This window comes from Eublepharis macularius, chromosome 1, assembly GCF_028583425.1.
Source record: "Eublepharis macularius isolate TG4126 chromosome 1, MPM_Emac_v1.0, whole genome shotgun sequence".
In the NCBI taxonomy this organism is placed as follows: Eukaryota; Metazoa; Chordata; class Lepidosauria; order Squamata; family Eublepharidae; genus Eublepharis; species Eublepharis macularius.
Genome location: NC_072790.1, coordinates 233,550,409 through 233,572,006, shown reverse-complemented (window position 1 = coordinate 233,572,006; position 21,598 = coordinate 233,550,409). Strand labels below are relative to the sequence as shown.

Genomic DNA, 21,598 nt, shown 5'->3' with positions numbered 1-21,598 from the left:
TGGAAACGGCCCTTTTCAGACAAAGCTGCTTGTGTCCCATTTGCAATGTGGGATTGTGAGGGTTTTGTTTTTTATTTTCAACTGTTTATCTCATGCTCAAGTTTTCAGCATGCTGTCCATTTGCTATAGAGTACTGTTTGAAATCTCCAACACTGCCGCCTTTTTTATTTTCCCACCCAATTCCAGCACGTTCCTTTTTTGAATGTATATAGATTAGCACTAGGGCACTATAGCGTTGTAACAATAGATGTAGCAAGTTCTCTGAATTCCCAGCTTTCACTTTTAAAAAGGCAACTCTCTAGTCCCTTTCCTTGTGGAGATACACACCTTTTCCCTTATATCTCTGCAAAGGAAATGGCTAGAGACTTACTCTTTTTAAAAAACGAAAGCTGGGAATTCAAAGAACCTGCTGCACCTATTGTTACAACACTCCTGTGCTATAGCAATATTTTTGTGCTGATTTATTTTTTAAAAAATGGAAAAGCTCTGATGGCCCTGGCAGGGGTGATAGTCACTTCCTGTGCCAGAAAATGCTGTGTTGTTTGAAATGGCCACAGCTCTTCACAGATGTAAATGCTGTTTGAAACTGTTGCCCCTACATTGCTTTATATGAAGTCATCGGAGCAACAGGTAACAACTGGATTAAAACAGAAATGTGATCAGGAGGACTCTCTGCAGCTGAATCATGCCATCCATCAGAGCAATTATCCCAAATTGGGTTCTGATAAGCTTAAAGAGATGGAATGCAGAGAATGAACCTCCCTCCAGCTACTCGACTTTGGTACCTGCATGATCTCGCTTGCACCTGTGTTGTGTAAAACATATCTGGGCATATGTCTCTAAGAACAGCTTTTCTGTAGTTTCACTGAGTTAACCAGAATTCTTCTTTGGGCCTAGCCAGGCAGGCTCACCTTAAAATAGACTGTTTCATGACAGGCCATCCTCAAGGTTTTCAAAGAGCTCTTTATAGTGTAGTTAAGTGAAGCAAGAGCGCCATCTCTTGCCAGCAAAAGGTCTAAATTTCACAATGAAAGGCCTTAGCCACTTAACTGACGTGTGTGTGTAAAGTGCCATCAAGTCACAACCAACCCCATCAGGTTTTTCAAGGCAAGAGGTGAGCAGAGGTGGTTTGCCATTGCCTGCCTCTGCATAGCAACCCTGGACTTCCTCGGTGGTCTCCCATCTAAGTGTTAACCAGCGCTGACCCTGTTTAGCTTCTGAGATCTGATGTGATCAGGCTAGTCTAGGGTTGCCAGGTCCCCTGGAGCCCAAACCAGTGGGTGGGGGCATTTTGGGAGGGCATGCATTGGGAGGACTAGATTGGAGGCCAATTTTTATCAACTCAGCCCCATGCAGGGGCCTTCACTTCCTTGTCACACTGGGAATCACATAATTCCCAATTGCAGTGCAACAAGGAAGTGCTCTAGAGCACATTGCAGGGCTCCTGGGCCCATTCCCTATGCCTTTTCCCTCCGTCAGCCAGGTGAGAGATGGCAGAAGCGGAGGCTGAGAGTGGGGGATACCCTGCCCCCACTGGGGAAATGGAATCCCTAAGCTAGTCTGGGCTTTCCAGGTCAGGGCAGCTAATATATAGGGACTCAAATAGATGGTCATCTTAGAAAATAAGTAAGAGGAGCCCCAAATTTTCATCTCTTTTTTTGCTCCCTTTAACCTGAAGTGGACATTCCATTAAGAACTGCAAAATGTTGGCCGCAGTACCAGGTGGATAGCCAGATACTTATTTGTTTGTATAAGATTCAGGTGGGTAGCTGTATTGATCTGCAGTAGAACAGCAAGACTCAAGTCCCGTAGCACCATAAAGACCAACAAGATTTCCACAGTGTAAGTTTTGGAGAGTCACGCTCCTTTCCTTGTATCTGGCAAAGGGAGTTTGACTCTCAAAAGTTTAAGATGCTTAGACTCGAGTCTTGCTCATTTGTTTATTTAAGTATATATATCCTTGCTTATCACCCCAAAAGGATCCAGATTTGGCATATTTGTTCAATATAACCTGTGATTAAAACACTGAAATATATTTTTTTTAAGTCCTAGATGTCAGTCGAGTTAAATTTAAAGGGTCTTTACTTCCTAGATAGTGTGTGGAGGATTGCTGGCTTGTATTAACTGTTAGTTACATAAAATGCAATTTTACAAAATGTATCAGAAGACAGCGGAACAGGTTTTATTCTTAATGAGTGACTGAGTAGCATGCCACCACAAAAGGCTATTTTTTAAATGGAAGCTAAACATTCTAGAAAGTCTCCTGGATTATCCTTAAGGGTCACAGGCTTTCCCAGGTGACATACCTGGAAGGGACAGTTTACATTTCTTGTGATCCTAGGAACAACAAAACTCTTACGCATGAAATCTCACCGTATGCTTGCCTTAGTCATCTTCAGATCCCATCCAAATCTAATCCCCACCTATTTATCTGGTTGCAGTGTACTTGTGCTGTAACCACAGCTTAGAAGCTCTGTATTAGCCCAGAAGCCTATGTATTTGTGTAGTCAGAAATATGTGCTTTAAGCACTAGGAATTATGGGAATGCTAGTTCTACCCTCTCCCCTAAGGAGAGCAGGTAATTTGAGATATTAACAGCTTATCTTCCTGCTAGAGTGTTACTTTTATAGCCCCTCTTACCTTCTTTGTTCTGTAACTTACTCCCTCAAGCAAGGATGAAAAGCCGTTATGAATTCTCCGCTTGTCTACGAATAAATCTAGATAAATAAAGATGTACCTGGCTTCTGGTCTGAACCTTGTCTTGTTTACTGGCTCGAACTGTAAGAAAGGATCCCTTTAAAATCTGGGTTTAAAAAAGGACGGCATGTTGAAGCTATCTGGGAGCCCCCTTTTCAGCTGCTCCTGGAATAGTACTTTTCTGGCCAGGATTTAAAGGCACAGGGATTTCCATTCCTACTTGTATCTGGAGCTTTGACTCTTGAAAGCTCATACCATGAAAATCGTGTTGGTCTCTAAGGGCACACCAACCACACTCGAATTACATTCAAATACACTTGAATTACAAAATACACTCGAATTACACGTGTCATTTGAGTGTATTTTGTCTCATGTAGTGAGACCCTAAGGTGCCACTGGACTGAAATCCCGCTGTTCTACTGCAGACCAACATGACTACCTACCTGAAAGTGTATTTTTCTTTACCCCAAAGCACTCATTTCTAACCCACTCCTTTTCTCCAGAACCGAAAACTGGCAGGGGAAGCCCGGCAGGCTGGGCTTTACCGGGATGAATTGGATGCCTTCCGAGAAAAAGCATTGAGGACAGAACGGCTTCAAGCAGATCTCATGGCCCTGAAAGAACGGCTGCCTGCATTAGAGCATTGTCGTGTCCAGCTAAAGGTAGGATTAGAGGTGGGCACAAACCCAGGAAAATGGTGATTTGTTGCAGTTTGTGGTTTGTTGTGTTTCATGAACCACGAACTGGCATAAAATTGTCCGGTTTTCAAACCAGTTCATTTGGTTCATGAATATGTGACTTCCAGGGCAGCAGAAAGTCTGCAGAAAGCCCGTTTCCCCCTGCACCTGTTGCCTAGGAAACTGATTGATTGGTGCCAGGCTGTCCGCAGTTACAAACTGAAAAACAAACCAAACGAACCAGCCTAAAAATCGTTGCAAATTGCAATTCATTGCGGTTTGTCAGAAATTCTCTCTGAGGAACCACCAGTTCACGAACCAAAAAACAGTATGGTTCGTGATGAACTTTGGTTCGTATCTCGGTTCATGCCCACCTCTAGGTAGGATTGATACCTGGGTCATATTGTAAACATTTGTTCTGTGAGATAAGGTAACCAGTCCTGGGGATGAGAAACACCAGTACATCTGAGATTAATTTAATTTAATTATTTATTTATAGGCCATCTTACTCATTGAGTAAGGGTTTTTACAGAGTGTAAATCAAGGCAATCAAATAGCATGAGATATGTAATAAGCAAGGCAATAGGGCTATGGTTACAAAAATTGGAAACAATGCAAAAGAAATTAGACATGATATGTTGAACAATGCTGACAATTGTATTATGCGAGTAGAAAACAATACAGTGAGATCAGAATAATACATAGAACAAACAGATAATATATATTGTAGTCTATGGTATAATCTATAGTCTCATTCCCTTTTATAAAAATGCCTTTCTGAACTATTTCATTATAATATAGCCATATTACCTTTATAAAAATGTCCTCCAGAACAAGTCTGTTTCACATAGTTTGCATAATGACAGAAGTGAGGGAACCTTCCTGACCATCTCAGCCAAGCCATTCCACAAGATGCGGGCCATAAGAGAGAATATCCAACTCAGAACCTGTTGGAATATAGCTGGGCACTATCCTCTGGCATTCCAGAAAATTCCAGGCTCCACTGCCAAGTTCCACACTGGCTTGCAATTGGCTTTTCTGCAATCCAATGGATAAGTATTTTTGAAATCCAAATTTGATAGCTCTGGCTGAAAGTGAAGTTGTTAGGGGGAGCAGTCATGTTGGTGGGGGGGCAATAATTGGCAGGAATTGTGGAAATCGCAGGAAGAGGAAGTATGAAGTAAAACTGAGTGACTTATAAGCACTACTGATTTTAAACCTGCTTGAAGTTGATTTAAACTGACATGTTTTCTCCTTAATGCAGAGGAGTTAGCCATGTTAGTCTGTGATAGCAAAGTCAAAAAGAGTCCAGTAGCACCTTTAAGACTAACCAATTTTATTGTAGCATAAGCTTTCAAGAATCAAGTTCTCTTTGTCCAGTTTCTGTACCATGCATCTGACGAAGAGAACTTGATTCTCGAAAGCTTATGCTACAATAAAATTGGTCAGTCTTAAAGGTGCTACTGGACTCTTTTTGAGTTTTCTCCTTAAGATTCGCTGTGTGGATTGTTGTTTTGTTAGGCGGGTACTGAGAATTCTGTTAAAATTCTCTAACATCTGCAACAACAAAAAAACCCTCTTACCAGAGCTCTAGTAATTCTGTGTGGATGAAAATTTCTCGGACATTTAGAAGTTGACAGACACAACCTTGGAAATCCAGAGGAAGACCCGAACAATGCAATCCTATGAAGAGGTACTCCAGTCTAAGCCCATTGAGGTCAATGGGCTTAGACTGGAGTAACTCTCCATAGGATTGCACTGTAAATCTACCCTGGGGCTGTTGCAGAGCCTAGAAGGGCTTCTGTACTGTGGAGACTTACAAAGAAGGAAGAATTTTACTGCGTTCTGCTTCCCATATCACCATAGCACAGCAAAGCTGTACCTGGTAGAATTCACCTTTGGCGAAATTCTTAAAGCAGCTTTCAAAGCAGCAGTGGAGTGCTGACATGGTTTCCTTGCCACAGCTCACTGTAGTTATCCCCATCCCACGTCATAGCTAGATATTGCTATAGTGTTATAACAAAGAACTGTGACAATGTAGTCGTTCCTAGCTTTGATTTTTTTTAAACTGAAAGCTGAGAACCAGTACATGGTGCAAGAAATTCTTGCAAGAGTATAATGTGATAGCGGTGTAGCCATTCCCAGTTTTTATAAAAGGACAACATAAAATGTTGGGATGTGGAGGGTGGCCACAGGGGCTGAGGCAAGGAAAATGCCGCCAATGTGGGTGTGACCTGCAGAAATGCACATCTGTCTGTCCCCCAGCAGCCAACAGTGCTTTGATTGTGATCTTTCCAAAAAGATTGCACCAAACCAGGACCGTTTCCACACCAAGGATTTCCCATGTTTCAACTGCCTGACTGGGGTGTTTTTGTTCTTGTTTTCACATGACAACATCCTCTGTTTGTGTACAGGCTGTTAACAGCCCTCCTTTAAAAAAAAATCTGCTTTATTTTAAACATCTAAAAAAAACCCCACGGTATTTCCTAAGCAGGACACTATCGGAATAAGCAGTTTTCTTGTGTTTGAAGGGGAAATATTGCAATTGTAGGACTTTGGTGAAGTGCTAGTCAGTTACTATTGATGATGACGACAAGTCCCAGGCAACAATTCGCACAATAGAAGAAAATCCCTTACCTTTTAGACCGAGGGGAGGAGATTGTTGGAGGCTCTGCAAATACTAGGAGTTTTTAAAAGAAGGTTGTTAATGGTATTGTATTATTCCTAACCAGCGCTACTCATGCTTGTTTTTTAAAAACAGCCTACCATTTGGGGAGGGGGAGGGAATAATTGGATGTGTCTGCAAATATGTGGAAATTTTTTAAAAGGTTTTTAAAAAGGTATTACCCTGGGATGTCTGGAAGACATGGGCACGAACAACATTATGAACAGAAAAAACCCACGAACAGCCCAATCTGCTGTTTGGAGCAAGCTGTTCATGAGGCTCCGTCCTAAACGAACAGGTGGTCGTTGCAAGCCTCGTTCATTGCCTTTGGCAGCCGTTCATCAAGCCAGACAGTCTTGCACCTGCAATCCATCCCCTTAGCAACTGAAGGCAGAGACTGAACTCTGTCTAAACTCCTTCTGGCTTTAACCCTTCAAAGTACTTCCAGCAGAGAGTCCCGTTTTTGCCCCTGTGAAGAGAAAATGACAGCCAACGGGGAGACCCGTGGATCATGCCTTTCCCGGGGTGCAATCTCTCTGAAACTTGGGGGGGTCTTCAGAGGACAGTGAGGACTATGTCCCCTGCAAATTTGGTGGGTATTGGACATTGGGAAGGTCAGTTTGTAACCCCTCAAACTAGCTGCCAGCAGACACTGCTGTTTTTGCCAGGACAGGGCCCTTTAAACTATCAGCTGGCAGGCGGCAGGGGGGAATCCCCCCCCCCGCCGCCTGCCAGCTGATAGTTTAAAGGGATCTTTAAAGGGCCAGGTAAGTGGGTTTGAGGGGAGGGGGCTAAGTGTAGGGGGGTTGGGGGGGTTCTGGCTCCCACAAACAACGAACATGTCCGGGAACAATTCATATTCGTTCATGTTTGTTGTTCGTGGATGGCAACGAATGACGAACAGGGTGTTCGGTGTTTTTTCCCTCCATTTGTGCCCATGTCTAGTCTGGAATTTCTGTTCAAAGGGCAATTTCACAACAGAATTGCACCAAATTGCACCAAAGAGGGGGGGAAACATGGAAGTAGGACAAATAGAGGATTATGTCATATGGATGATCCCCCCAAAAGTGCCGCAGTAAGGCAGCCAAGGCTGAGCAAAAGTCAATGTGCAAAAAGCTGCTTGAGGATGGAAGTGCTTCCAGGTGAACTGGACGAGCCATTTTTAATTGGCAGGAGGAGCGTGAGTTTTCTCAGGCCTTGATGGAGACCAAGGCTATGTTGGAGGGACAGCTGGAGGCAGTTCACACCCGGGGACAACGTCTGAACCAATTGGAGAAAGAGAAGGAGAAGCTGCAACATTGCCTAAGCCAGGCCCAAGAGGTGAGACAAAATTGAAATACTCTCCAACAATTTCGCACAAGAAAACAGAGACACAATTCAGTGCTCATGGCAGAGATAATCTTTGTGAGCTCCACCCTTTCCACCATTCAGCGTCACCAAAGGCTCTTCTGCACTTACTGGGTCTTGAATTCAGTTCCCGTGCGATGCTTCAGGACTCTGCCGATTTAAAAGCCGAGAGGACAATTGTTCTTTTAATAAAGATATATTAGGAAAAATATAATGGGCAGAATATTACTACTCTGTACGTGGAACAAAATTTAGATCATCCCTCAGGTTGTAGAGACCATGCATAAGAATAGTCATATAGGTTGGGGAGGCTGGAATAAGGAATGACAAGGGGGTAAAATCGCTTTCTTTCTCTTCTGCAAGCACAATTCTTCTAAGGAAAGAGGGTTCTTACATTTCCTAGTTCCCCCTCACTCCAGCCCACCAACCCACATGGCTGTTCCTCTGTATGGACTCCATGACACCAGAAATTAGCTTTCTGGGGACTGGAATGTGCTTAAGGAAGGAATTGTCCTACAATATATTATCAGTCTGTTTGGTGTAGTGGTTAAGAGCGGGAGGACTCCAATTTGGAGAACTGGGTTTGATTCCCCACTTCTCCGCTTGAAGTCAGCTGGGTGATCTTTGGTCAGTCACAGCTTCTCAGAGCTCTCTCAGCCCCACCCACCTCACAGGGTGATTGTCATGAGGATAACAATAACACACTTTGTAAACCGCTCTAAGTGTGGCATTAAATTTTCCTGAAAGGCAGTATATAAATCGAACATTATTAAAATATACCTTAGCAGCTGCCATGGGTGAATGGCAGGTGGAGCCTTATAGTTCATGCACAGGAATGTGTGACCAGATATGCCTAATGAAAGAGACTTTCCGTTTCTCTAGTGAGTGAGCTGCATCCTTAGGAATTATACTAGCCAATCACATGGAAGGCATTTTAACAAAGCAAAAATGAGAACAATGATTGTAGGTGGGTCAGGAACTTGATAAATAGGGACAGTACAAACGAAATGGAAAGCCCCCGTCTCCTTGCTTCTCCATATTTCAGACCACTACACTGACCTAAGACCCATGTTTCCCTTTCCAGCCTCAGTGCCATTCTTCCTCTCCCCAGAAAACACACAAAAAGGCATCCCTCAGTCCCCATTGTTACAGAAATTAAGCCTCTCCTCCTCCCACAGGAGCGGGACCAGCTGTACCACCAGACAGAGGAGCTGCTGACAGAAAACCTGGCTTTGGAGAGACAACTGAGGAGAAGTCTGGGGGAGCCGCTTGACTTGCTCCGGGCAGAAGAGCTGGAGTCTGACTGGGCCCCAGATGGTGAGCACAACCCACCTTGTTTCTGGCCCTTTGCAAAAACTCTCTGCCCCTTCCCACACTCAGCCCAGAGGCAAGACCTGCAATTCTTTCTCCCCTTTCCTCAGAACCTTATGAGGTACCTCTGTTATTGAGCTATGAGGTGAGAGAGGCAGGTCGGTTGCCTGCCCTGGAACGGGAGAACCAGGAGCTGCGGAGGAGGTTACAAGAGGCACTGGATAAGGCCAACGAGCCTGGGAGCTTGGGAAGGGAGCAGAAACCCATGGTTCGTCTACAAAGAAAGGTATGAAACACACAGTAGAGGGCAGGCATCAGTAGCATTAGGAGGCAGACATGGCTGTACTTGTTGAATTTCCTGATTATGATACAGCTGTGAAAAGGCCTCCAGATTGTCAAGAAAAGACGCAGCAGCTTGATGTAATTTGAACAATACTGAGCAGGCATCTGTGAAGATGATAAAAGGTTTTTGAAAAAATTATTTCTAAAACTTGTAGCTGACAATTTGTAACCCGCTCAACTGTAGTAGCAGTGAGTCTTCTTCCTATATAAAAGGCAAGCCGTATTGGCGATGACTCGCCTTTTATTGCTACGCAGGCATATGCATGCTCCCAGTGGGTATAAAAGGTGAATGCTCAGTGACAAGGCCGAGGCACCAGGAGGTCGCTGCTGACAGTGGGAAGGCCCAGCATGGTGGAGCAGCCGCTGCAGGGCCTTGGGATGGCTCTGCTCCGGGCCCAGCCTGGAGCCATCCAATCCGGCTTGGATCGGGGCCGGATTGGGTGACTGTGGAGCACAGGAGCGCTTCAGGGCCCTTTCTGCCCCCTAGCAATGCTCCCAGGCCCCACAGCCACCCAAATCTGGGCTAAATTGGGTGGCTGTGGGGCGCAGGAGTGCTCCAGGGCCCATTGTGCCCCCCCCCAGCAGTGCTCCTGGGCCCCACAACTGCCTGAATCGGGGCTGAATCAGGAGGCTGCTAAGCGCAGGAATGCATGCTCCAGGGCTCATTGCCCCCCCCCCCCCAAGCAGCACTCCTGGGCTCCGCAAAGTCCCAATTCGGCCCAAATCGGGCCCATTTTGGGTAAATTCAGCCTGCTGCAGACTGCAGCCAAATCAGTTTTCTAGAACCCATTGTATTTTTCCCCACCACGGGCTTTTTTGCTAGTGATATTTTATAATTGCCTAAGATAAAAATATTCCTCTCCCCAGAGCTGGTGTGAGCGTTAATCCCAGCCAAAGTGTCTTTTTTTCCTTCCCTCGGAGAAGTTGAGCTGACAGCTTTGTTCCCTGAGTAGCTGGAATGTTTGTGAACATTCTGTGCCATTGTACCAGCACAGCCAATCAGTTTCCCAGGTACAAAACAACTGACCAGCAGAGATCCATAAAACAGTAAGGAGATCAGTAAAAAAGGCCCATCTCTAACAATGCAAATGTCTGCATAAGTATGTGCCAGTCTTCTAAAGTGAGGGGAGGTGGGATTACATGAGCAGGGAGTTTTACAGAGAAGGTGTGCTAACATGGAAAAGGCCCTGGATCTAGTGGCCATGGAACTGGGCATCTGATAATGGGGATCATCTAAAGCAGGTACTCGTAATGATCTTAAGACAGAAGTCCTTAGGCGGATCAATACTCCTTTATAGCAGTATTGGGTAGCTGCGGATCGGGTGGCATTTTGCGGAGAACAATTTGGGTGCGAAATTCTGACAAGTGTAATCCTTTGTATGGATCACTGCAAATCCAGGTGGATCCACAGGCTAAAGAGAAAGACTTCCGCGACCATTTGCCAACGACTCAGACTCGGCAGACTGAGGAGAAGCGGAGTGAGGCTGAGGGACTGGCCTCAGAAATGGGGAAAAGCCAGGCCCTAGAGTCAGAGACCAAGGCCTTGCTGTCAGGAATGGAGAAAACACTGTCAGAGGCTCAGACTTCGTTGAGAGAGGCTGAGCAACAGCGGGAGGCAGAGGCCCGTCGAGCCTCGGGCCTTGAGGAAAGACTGAGGAGCCTACAGGAGGTTCATGCCAAAGCTCTAGAAAAGCTAGAGCGAGAGCGCGAGCAGAGGGGCCAGGAGGCCGAGCGTCTGGTGGAAGAAGTCCACGCCTTGGAGCGAGAGCGGGAAACTCTACAAGCCGGATCCCAAGCTTTGCAGGCCGCAGCTGCCCAGGCTGAGTTTGAGCTGGGTGAGGTGCGGCGCAGTCTTCAAGAGGAGCAGCTGCAGGGGGCCCGGCTGGCCCAGAAAGCTCGTCAGGCAGAGGAGGATGTGCGTGAGGCCCAGCGGGAGCTGGAGGCCTTGCAACGCAGCCTGGAGCAGCACAAGGTGGCCCTGGCACAGCTGGAGGCAGAGAAGGGGGCTTTAGAGGAGGCACTGAGTCAAGCTGAGAGCCAGCGACGGCAGTTGGACACGGACAACCGACGCATGAAGGCACAAACACAGGCCCAGGAAGAGGCACTGGCAGCGCAGAATCTCCGCCTCGTCCACCTTGAGTCCCAAAGTCGGCAGCAGGTGATGGAGCTGAGCCGCCTACAGGACATCTCCCAACGAGTTAGTGAGCTGGAACAAGAAAAGATTGGCCTAAAGGAGGAGCTGGATGCCAGGTGTAAAGCATCGACCATCCTGGAGAAGGTAGTTGAGTAATTGGTTGCTGGTCTGGTAAAAATCTCCATGATCATAATAATGCAATATGGCTTCTTCTAATGCCATATTATTCCAATTCTAGTGCCTTCATTGGCTGGGTGACGCTCTAGGAAGTTTCCCCCATCTCCATGGTAAACTCCATCTTCTCCAGGCCCCACCCTCAAAACCTTCCAGCATTTGTTGAGGTAGTGCTGGCAATCCTAGTTTGGGCTAACCATGGTTAGTAGGGTTGCCAGCCAATGGCAGGAAACTGAGGAGTCAGGAACATACAGAGTTGCCAACCTCCAGGTGGTGGCTGGAAATCTCCCAGAATCACAACTGATCTCCAGGTTGCAGAGATCAGTTTCCCTGGAGAAAATGGATGCTTTGGAGGGTGGACTCAATGGCATTATTTCCTGCAGAGGCTCCTCCCCTCCCTAAACTGTCCCCTCCCCAGGCTCCAACCCACTCACCCCCCAAATCTCCAGGAATTTCCCAAGCCAGAGCTGGCCTGGCAACCATATCAGTATTCAAAGAGCAATATGTTCTGCACAGACACAGGGCTCCCATTTCTGGCAGCAGCCCCCAGACCCACAGAGTGATTTTTGGTAGTTTAGTGGCTAAAAACATGAGCTGAAATTCAGGAGGTGCCTGGTTCAAATCTCACCTCCTCCACAAACTCATTAGGTGACCGTTGAACCACTCTGCCAAAAGGCTTATCTCCAAAGGGAGGATATTAATAATTGCCATGAGTACCTTTGTGCGGGGTGGGGGGGGGCTCATATAAATGTATTAAGTGGGCAAATATCTTGCTGGACTGTCGTAATCCTTAAAGTGTATGAAGTGCTTTGAAGATTGTAAGTGCTATAAATAAATGTCGGACTTAGATCTGGGAGAACCAGGTTCGAATCTCCGCTCTGCCATGGAAGCTCACTGGGTGACCTTAAGTCAATCACTCCCTTTCTCAGGCTAACCCAGGGCTTTTTTTCAGCTGGAATGCAGTGGAATGGAGTTCCGGAACCTCTTGAAAATGGTCACATGGCCGGTGGCCCCGCCCCCTGATCTCCAGACAGAGGGGAGTTTAGATTGCCCTCCGCACTGCTCAGCGGCGTGGAGGGCAATCTAAAACCCCCTCTGTCTGGAGATCAGGGGGCGGGGCCACCGGCCATGTGACCATTTTCTCCAAGGGCAACCCACTGAGTTCCACCACCTCTTTTCCCAGAAAAAAAGCCCTGGGCTAACCTATAGCTCACACATTTTCGTTGTGAGGATAAAATGGAGGAGAGGAGAACTGGTTTCCCAATGGGGAGAAAAGCAGAGTTTATTTATTTATGTCATTTATAGTCTGCCTTTCTCACTGAGTATAAATATCTACATAAATAAATATTAGTCTGTTGCAGCAGAAATAAATACGAGACCCGTGGCCCTTTAAAGACCAATTACTGCTGCTGGGAATGGTCTTGGTACTTTTTCTTTGTTACATGATGCTTTTTACCTTATTACATCTCATCCTGTGCTACCTACATTTCATGACACTTAGAGCCAAGCTACAAGTGACGCCTGACACAGATTGGACACTTGTCCCTCAAGCATCCCTCAAGTTTTGATGGGAAATGTAGGCGTCCTGGTCTTGTAGTTTGACTCTCCGACTGCTGTCCAATGGACTTTTCAACTGTCACTTGTCCGACATTCCGCCAAGCTGCCTACATTTCCCGCCAAAACTTGAGGGAAGCTGACAAGTGTCCAACCTGTGTCAGGCATCACTTGTAGTTTGGCTCTTAGATCCTGCTGTTTATACCTTTCTTTTTCTTCATAACCTTTTGTCATCATCATCATATCATAAACCTTTTATTGGCATAAAATACAGTAAAACAAGGTTAAAAAAAACAAACCGAAAGGTAGATACCAAGAGGATAATATAGAATCTCAGCTGGTCAAGAACCATGATAGAATGAAAGACGCAGTAAAAAGATACACAGCAAGATCTGAGTATTGTAAACTCCTACTCTTAACTTACATACATGAGAGAGGAACTCAGCCACAGATGCAGTGATTTTGGGGGATTTATCAGATAACAAAAAAATAATTTAATTATCAGTCGTGGATTTTGCAGAAGACAAAAGGGGGCAAATCAAATGGTGACATAAGGAAGAGTAATGGGGACAATGAAGAAGGATATGTTGAACAGAATCGGGTTCGTTATAAGAGCAAGAACAAACTTTCCTTATAGGGGATACCCTTGTATCTGCCAGTTAAGACAGCCGAGGGAAAGAGATTGAACCTGGCTAACATGAACACTCTTTTGTATATGTCCACCTATACTTCTGATGAAGTGGACTCTAGACCATGAAACCTTATGCTAGAATAAAAGTGTGATAGCTTTTAAGGTGCCACAGTACTCTTGTTTATTGTTTTTTGGTCTTCCAAGAGGCCCCCAAAAGGAGGACCCTCCAATTTAGATCTCTTTAAGCAAAATCAAAAAGAGTCCAGTAGCACCTTTAAGACTAACCAACTTTATTGTAGCATAAAGTTGGTTAGTTTTAAAGGTGCTACTGGATTCTTTTTGATTTTGCTACTACAGACTAACACGGCTAACTCCTCTGGATCTCTTTAAGGAATTGCTTCTGGAAACCGCGCCCCCCCCCCATTGCTCAAGTATGCACCAGCCTCTGTGGATCTCAACAGTTGTCTCTGGCAAGTTAAGGCTTAATGTTAATTAATCAGTATGATTTATTAATCTGTTTTCACTTTGGTTTTAAATCATTTTGCATTCCCCACCAGAGGGCGCTGCAAGACAAGAACAGGCTGAGAGGGAGATTCTGGAATTGTTAAGCAGGGATAGGGGATCTTGGTCCACTGTTTAATTTCCAGTGGGCCACCAACGCAAGCACCATATCAAAGATGCTACAAATAATAAGTCTAGATCTGACGCAGGAACACCCTGCATTCCTAACCATGACAGCAAACTCAGGACCGCTTGACAAAGAATTACTCCTCATCTATCGAGAGATCTTAGCTGCATCTGAACATCGCAACGTGCTCCAGTTTAAAATCTGTGCACGGACAGTCCTTGTCGCCATGCTCACACGTGTATCTAGCCCCTCCCTTCTCAGGTGATGCATAATCCCTGTTTGTGCACCAGTATCCGCTGAACTGGAGCTTGTTGAGACCTCTGAATACAGATGTTGCGTGCATTTTTTAATACATTTACAACACACCTTGGTGTACCCCAGGGATTCTAGTAAAACATTTTTACAATGTAGATTATAGATCACTGAAGCTGCCCCGTTTCTGGATGCTTCCATGTGGACGGTTTGCTCCACCGTGCCTGCCAAACTGGAGCATTCCCCACCCCCGCCCCGGAGTATCTGCATAACAGTCCTGTGATTATCTACCTATTGGGTTTCTCCCCTGATATTTCCTCCAAACAATTGTTCTGGGGAGATCATAGTCAAAGTGGATTTGCTCACCATGTGGATAGGAAGGTGAGGCTTTTCAGACCTGTTTCTTACACTGATGCCATTTTTCTTCGCTATTCCTTTTCCATTCCAGCCCCCAAGACTTTTTGCCAGCTTTATTTACACACACACATGCACACAGAGAAAGAGATCCAGAGGAATTAGCCGTGTTAGTCTGTAGAATCATAGAATCATAGAATTATAGAGTTGGAAGGGGCCATACAGACCATCTACTCCAACCCCCTGCCCAGTGCAGGATCAGCCTAAAGCATCTCTGACAAGTATTCATCCAGCCTCTTCTTGAAAACTGCCAGTGAGGGGGAGCTCACCACCTCCCTAGGCAGCTGATTCCACTTTTGAACTACTCTGACGGTGAAAAAGTTTTTCCTAATATCCAGTCGGTACCTTTGTGCATGTAGTTTTAGCCCATTGCTTCGCGTCCTACCCTCTGCTGCTAACTGGAACAGCTCCCTGCCCTCCTCCAAATGACAGCCTTTCAAATATTTAAAAAGAGCAATCATGTCCCCCCTCAATCTCCTCTTCTCCAAACTAAACATTCCCAAGGCCCTCAGCCTTTCCTCGTAGGGCTCAGTCTCCAGACCCCTGATCATTCTCGTCACTCTCCTCTGCACCCTCTCGATTTTGTCCACATCCTTTTTGAAGTGAGGCCTCCAGAACTGCACACAATACTCCAGGTGTGGCCTGACCAAGGCAGTATAGAGAGGGGCTATGACTCCTCTCTCTTGTCATGCATCAGATGCATGACAAGAGAGAGAGAGAGAGAGAGAGAGAGAGAGAGAGATGCTATGTCACTACCATCATAATTGTAGAGTAATATAACTACTACCAGGGCTCATTTTGAGGGGGAATGCACAGGACCACAGTTCCGGGCAGTTCCCCAAAGAGGTCACATGTCAGGTGTCCCCGCCCACCTGACTCTCGGCCATTTTGGGCCCATTTGGGCCTGGATTGGGGCTGAAGCAGCCCAGATCGGGCCCCTGACGGGTGGTGGATCACTCTCCCGCTCATCAGCGGCCCAATCCTGACCATTTTGGGCCACTTTTCAGCCATTTTCAGCCCCTTTTTGCCATTTGGGGCCCAATTTTGGCCCTGAATGGCCAGGATTGGGTCCAAAACAGCCAGAATAGGTGATGTCGGGGTGTGTGGCATAGGCAAATCAGCTATACTAATGACACACTTCCGGTGATGGCAAGAGGCGTGGCATATGCTAATGACTTATGATAATGAGTTATGCTAATGAGTTCCTCCAGCTCTTTTTCTACGAAATGACCCCTGACTACTACCAGTTTTTTATCAAGCTAGACAAAAAGTCCACCAATGGCAGTGGGGGTGGCATGTATGAGCGGATATCACAGAGAATCACCCCATGTGAGTGCTTCGTTCGTGCTGCATTTGCAGCAGCAAAGAGCACCATGTGGAATCTTCCCTACGGGGATGCGGCCTCTCATGCAATGTGTGTTTTTTGCAGGACCTCCAGAGGGAGAAGGCAAAGGGAAAAGAGAATGAGACAACTTTGTCTCAGCTGAGAGAGCAGCTGTTAAGGAAAGAAGAGGGTTCCAAGGAAGAGCTATGGACCAGGCAATGCAAGTAAGTGCTAAATGGGGCATCCTTTAATTAAGCTTTTATTGGTCCAGCAAGAATATTACCACTTGTAGTGGGGTAGGAATCCCAGGTCCTAGTTAAGGTTGTGGAGGGTACAGTGTCTTAAATTCGTGAATGAATTCTAATTCACCAATTGGATTCTCTCTTTGAAGTTCCTGTATAAGAGAACTGTAGCTTGTAGATCAGCAGTGGAATGTCTTGGAGGATTCCTAGCAACTTCCTTTTACATGTGCCTTTGTCATTTCATCCAGCGATAGATTTTGCATTTTACCTGCGTAACAACAATTGGGAGTATCTCACACTCATTCTGAGTGAACTGATTGCTCTTCGGATCAGACGTGACCTCTCTTTGTAACACCACCATCCCATTTTCTGTTGTATATATAAATTAGCGTGGTGGATTTATCCTCCAATGTATCCAATGAAGTAAGCTCTGACCCATAAAAGCTTATACTGGGATAAATGTAGTTAGCCTTAAAGATGCTCAGGATTTCTGTTTTATTCTGCTGCTAGATGGCTACCCATCTCGTATTAAAAAGGAATAGTAAAGGAAGGCCAGTCCTTGTAGGGGTTCATGTGAAATCCAGGGTGTGTGCAAATTAAGCCAGATAAGCATTGCAAGAGGTGGACACAAACGCAGAGCCTTCCATGGGTTAGCTAACAACAGGGTGTTTTTTTTCAGTGGGAACATGGTGGAACGGAGTTCCGGCACCTCTTAAAAATGGTCACATAGCCGGTGGCCCTGCTCCCCTGATCTCCAGACAGAGGGGAGTTTAGATTGCCCTTCATGCCGCTTGGCCACCGGCTGCTTGGCCACCGGCCGCTTGGCCACAGGGGGTGGAGCCACCGGCCATGTGACGATTTTCGCTGAGGGCAATTTAAACTTTAAAAAACTCCCCCCTTGTTCCAGCTGACCCAAAGTGACATCATTGTGTGGTCTTGAGTTCCACCACCTCTTTTCCCAGAAAAAAAGCCCTGGCTAACACAATTAGTGCTCATCTAGTTGTCACACACTTCCAAAGCCTCTTTTGTTCACTAGCATTTGTACTCAGATAAGCAAAAACAAAAAATGCTGCACAAAAGTTAAGCTGTTGTCAACAAAGCACAGCTTCTTCTTAGAGCTCAGCTCTTTGGCAAGCGAAATGAGCTAGCAAGAGGAGGTTTGCAAGATAACAGCTGCATGTTAATTTAGAGAAGGCAAACACAATACAACAAAACAGACTCTGGCCGAATCCACACGCACTCACCATCCGCTTATCTTGCGCAGTCATGGCAGTTGGGTTCATTCCGCTACCATGCTGTGCATCATCACATTCACCCTCCCAGTGCATCTTTGTGGCGCAATCATTTCTCCACATACCACTGAGTAAAGCGTTATAGTGGGTGGTTCCCTCCTCCGTCATCAGCATTGATGGCGCACGTCACTTCCCTTTTATTAAAAAAAAAAGTTAATTTTGCGCTATACCGATATTCCGACTCTTATATAGGCAGAGCCAGGGAAAAGCCAGAGTATTTATAGGGGAGGGGACCAAGTTCCGTTCAAAGCCGAGAGCGGAAAGTAACTGATGGACCATCATAAAGGACCATCATCTGTTTCTTTTCACACGCAAACCGCTGCTCACTAAAGTAGGTTTTGCGGTATACCGACCTTTCTTTATTGTGCAAATAAAAAAGCCCTTTTTTAAAAAAAAAAAAAAGGCCAGGCAAAAACAGATTTCCGCCATTATCTTTTAGTTTGCTTTTTCTATTTTAATTTGTGTCAATACGCCATGACTTTTATCACAAACCCCCTTTCAATACTTCATTTAGGAACTGATCTCAGTATACTGGAGTATTATAATATCTGGTATAGACTGGACCATTTTATTTCCAGTGCAGGTCAGGAGGAATGGAAATGCAGGCCAGGGAGATGAGATGATATCAGCCTCTTCTAAATTTTCAAAAGTTGGCAGGCACTGCTGTCATATATTCATGACACCGTCTCACTGTTCTCTTTGGACATGTTTAGAAACCTAACCAACTTCCCCTCTTGCCCTAAATATACCTAAATGCACCTTATAGGAAACAGGTAATTATGAACATAACAAGCATGTTATTTGTTTATATCCTTTTGTTTTGGCAACCAGTTAGGAAGATGAAATCTTGCTCATCCAACCCCTTGCAGATGTTAATTAATTCAGCTATCTCTTTGTAACTTCCTGTTATCAGCTTAGCTCATTATATCTTAGGTCTTAAATTTTGTGTATCGCACAGCTGTTGGGAGTGTCTCACACCCATTCTGAGTTAACTGATTATTCTTTGGATTAGATCCTGTTTTGAGACGGCTTCTCTTTGTAACATCCCCCTCCCTTCTGTTGCCTGTATAAACCAGTCTGATGGATTTATACTCCAGTGTTATCTGATGACCCCCTTATCCCACACCGGCTCAAAGTGCCAAGGGGGTGGCAACGTATGACTTACCATCCGTGGCGTACGGCTGAGTGTGTTGGGTTGGGGAAAGCAACGGTGAACTACCCTGTAAAAACTTCACTGTGAGGCTCTGCGGATCTCCCTCGATGCGCTATAGGACAGAAAGGCCTGGAGGGGGACGATCTCCGGAGTAGCCAAGGGTCGGACGCGACTGTGTGGCTTGGATCGGATCGGGTTATCTGATGAAGTGAGCTCTGACTCACGGAAGTTTATGCTGGAATAAACTGTGTTAAATGTGCTACTGGATTCCTATTCTATTCTACTCTCTTCCAAGCAGAACATTTCTTAATGTTTAGTGAACTCTAGGGCACTTTGAAAGGTAATCGTTGTGGCTCGCTGGGTGTTGTGTCTTAACTGCCAACTGTAATGCTTAAGGAATTAAACTACTTTTAATAGACATAGTAGACAAAAGCTGACAGGTAGGAGCCAACGCCACAAGCAAGTAGTTCAGAGCACATTGTGAATGTTTACCACCTAAACAGATATGGTTACCAAGTCTGAGTAATTTATGTTTCCTTCTCCTGGCCGCAGCCCAAATCAGGAGCTGCGAGAGAAACCCTCCCCTGGGAAGAAACTGGAAGAAGACAACAGCACCCTCAAGAGGCAGCTGCAGGAACTGCATGCTCTCAACCAGCGACTAACACATGACCTTCAGCAGGTGAGAGGCTTCACTAGTAGGGGGTATAGTTTGGTTTGGAATTCAGATTAAAATACTGACTTTTGGCTGATTTGGTAAAATCCAGGTATTCCGAATCAAAAAACAGGTATCCCGAATTTTTACCAAATTTTCTTATTGTTAATTGAACTCACCACCTTACACCAGCTCCCTCTAGGGGCAGGGGTGGGCAGTGCAATAGTTTGGTTTCGGTCCAGAGTCAATCTTGTTTTCTCTTTCCAGGCAAAGAGCAGCTCTGTTGTCCCTCTGTCATTGGAGGAGCCACCTGTAACCCAGAACACTGAGGGGCAGAAAGAGTCTTCTTTCCACCTGCCACCCTTCCAGGCCAACACAGAAAGTGAAGCCCTGAGTGCGAGACTCATTGAAGTGGAACACAGGGTGCGTGTACAGTGAGCAGCATCGAAAGAAGCAATTTCTTTACTTGCAAACACTGATCCCTTTTCCTGAGGCCAGATCAGCCCCTAGATCTTAATTTGATCTCTGCCCAGATTGTCCCCCAGTTCAGATTCCCACCCCACGCCCCGTTTCCAGGTTAATGTAGTGGTTTTCACAATCCACTTGAAGCACAGCATTCCTTAACAGCAGAACAAAGTGAAGCAATAGCTCCACCTATTGACAATGAAGGGAACAGGCATTTCAGTTCACTTTGATGCTGTTCAATGAACTCCAGGGCACTAGTTTAAAGGGAGCTGCTGTGATTTGCTAAGTCGACGCATCAATGAGATGGCGTTAGTGGAGGCGTTGTAAGTGGTTGCTGAAATGAGTATCTGCCAAGGTGGGTGTCGCTGATCAAAGGAGAGCCAGTTCAGCAGAGCAAAGGCTGATTTGAGATTTCTCCCTTTCTCCATTTTTAAATGTGGGATGGAAGTACCTCTGCACAAATGGAGAGTATTCTGAGGCATGCACTCAAGCCTGCATGGGGTGTTTCTGGAAGGGCCAAGACCTACACGGTGTTGCTAGCACAGCAAGAACTCTTATGATATGATCCGGCCGAAGTGGCTGTCTTGTGACCCAGAACAGGTAGGCGGGTAGCTGTGCTGGTCTGTCGTACAACAACTTACATTCTGAAAATCTTACTGATCTCTAAGGAGCCACTAGATGAAAACCCTGCTGTCTTAGAATAGGAACCGCATCCTTGACTAGTGCAATATAGATTCTTGCAGGGGGCTATTGAACCACAGCAGACGGGGAGAGCTCTTTTTTTTTACTGGAGCCTACCAATTTCAACCCAGCCCTGCCTTTTCCAGAATGCTGCTCTCCAGGCTGAGAAACTGGTGCTCACGACACGTCTAGGCCAGCTGGAGTCACAAGTCAGCAGCCTCCAGGGGGCACTGCTAAGCCTACAGGGTCAAAGTTCGGAGGTGAAAGAAGAAAGCGGGAGATGGCAGAAGCAGAGCAATGAATTGCAGGTGAGCATCAGCTTCCTAGTCCTTTGGAAGCTTTTACACCTCCCCTCCCACAGAGCCAGAGCTAAATCTTGGCAAGAAGTGTGGTCCTGGGTCATGCTTCATGCCCTCTCGCATTTTCACATAATCACAGACACACAAAGCTGAAAGGGGCCATACAGACCTTCTAGTACAACCCCCTTCCCAGTGCAGGATGAGCCTAAAAGCAGGGGGCCAGTGGTCATAAGCAGCCCCTCAGCGAGGGCAAAAAGCCTACAGCACCCAATATTCCCAGGCGGTCTCCCATCCAAGTACCAACCAGGGCTGACCCTGCTTAGCTTATGAAATCAGACAAGATCAGGCATGTTCAGGGTGGTATGTCTTCCTGTTTAAGGATCTTTAACCTCAGGACCTTAAGACCTTAAATCAGCAACCTCCTTAAAACTACAACCCCCAAGTTCCCTTGGGGAAAAACTATCTCAGCAAAGCCAAATTATTATGATTCAGATGCAGTGAACGTAAAATTAGCCCTGCTGGATCAAACCACTGGTTCTTCTAGTCGAGCATCCTGTTTGGTGGTGGCCAAGCACTGGTTGGCAATCAGCTGTCCCTCTGGAAGGCCAGCACTGGCATTCAGTGCTGAATATGGAGGTTCCATCTAGCTGTCAGAGCTCATAGC

The 21,598-nt window shown here is 45.9% G+C and overlaps 1 protein-coding gene across 1 annotated transcript in view; it reads left to right on the top strand.

Annotated features, from left to right (window-relative positions):
- Positions 1 to 21,598, top strand: part of CCDC88B (coiled-coil domain containing 88B) — a 59,871-nt gene that overhangs the window by 17,262 nt on the left and 21,011 nt on the right. The window contains exons 10-18 of the mRNA XM_054973029.1: positions 3,201 to 3,359; positions 7,213 to 7,359; positions 8,565 to 8,703; positions 8,808 to 8,983; positions 10,439 to 11,317; positions 16,256 to 16,374; positions 19,390 to 19,516; positions 19,757 to 19,912; positions 20,782 to 20,943. Of these exons, the coding sequence (XP_054829004.1) occupies positions 3,201 to 3,359; positions 7,213 to 7,359; positions 8,565 to 8,703; positions 8,808 to 8,983; positions 10,439 to 11,317; positions 16,256 to 16,374; positions 19,390 to 19,516; positions 19,757 to 19,912; positions 20,782 to 20,943 (2,064 nt within the window). The remainder of the gene's footprint in view (positions 1 to 3,200; positions 3,360 to 7,212; positions 7,360 to 8,564; positions 8,704 to 8,807; positions 8,984 to 10,438; positions 11,318 to 16,255; positions 16,375 to 19,389; positions 19,517 to 19,756; positions 19,913 to 20,781; positions 20,944 to 21,598) is intronic.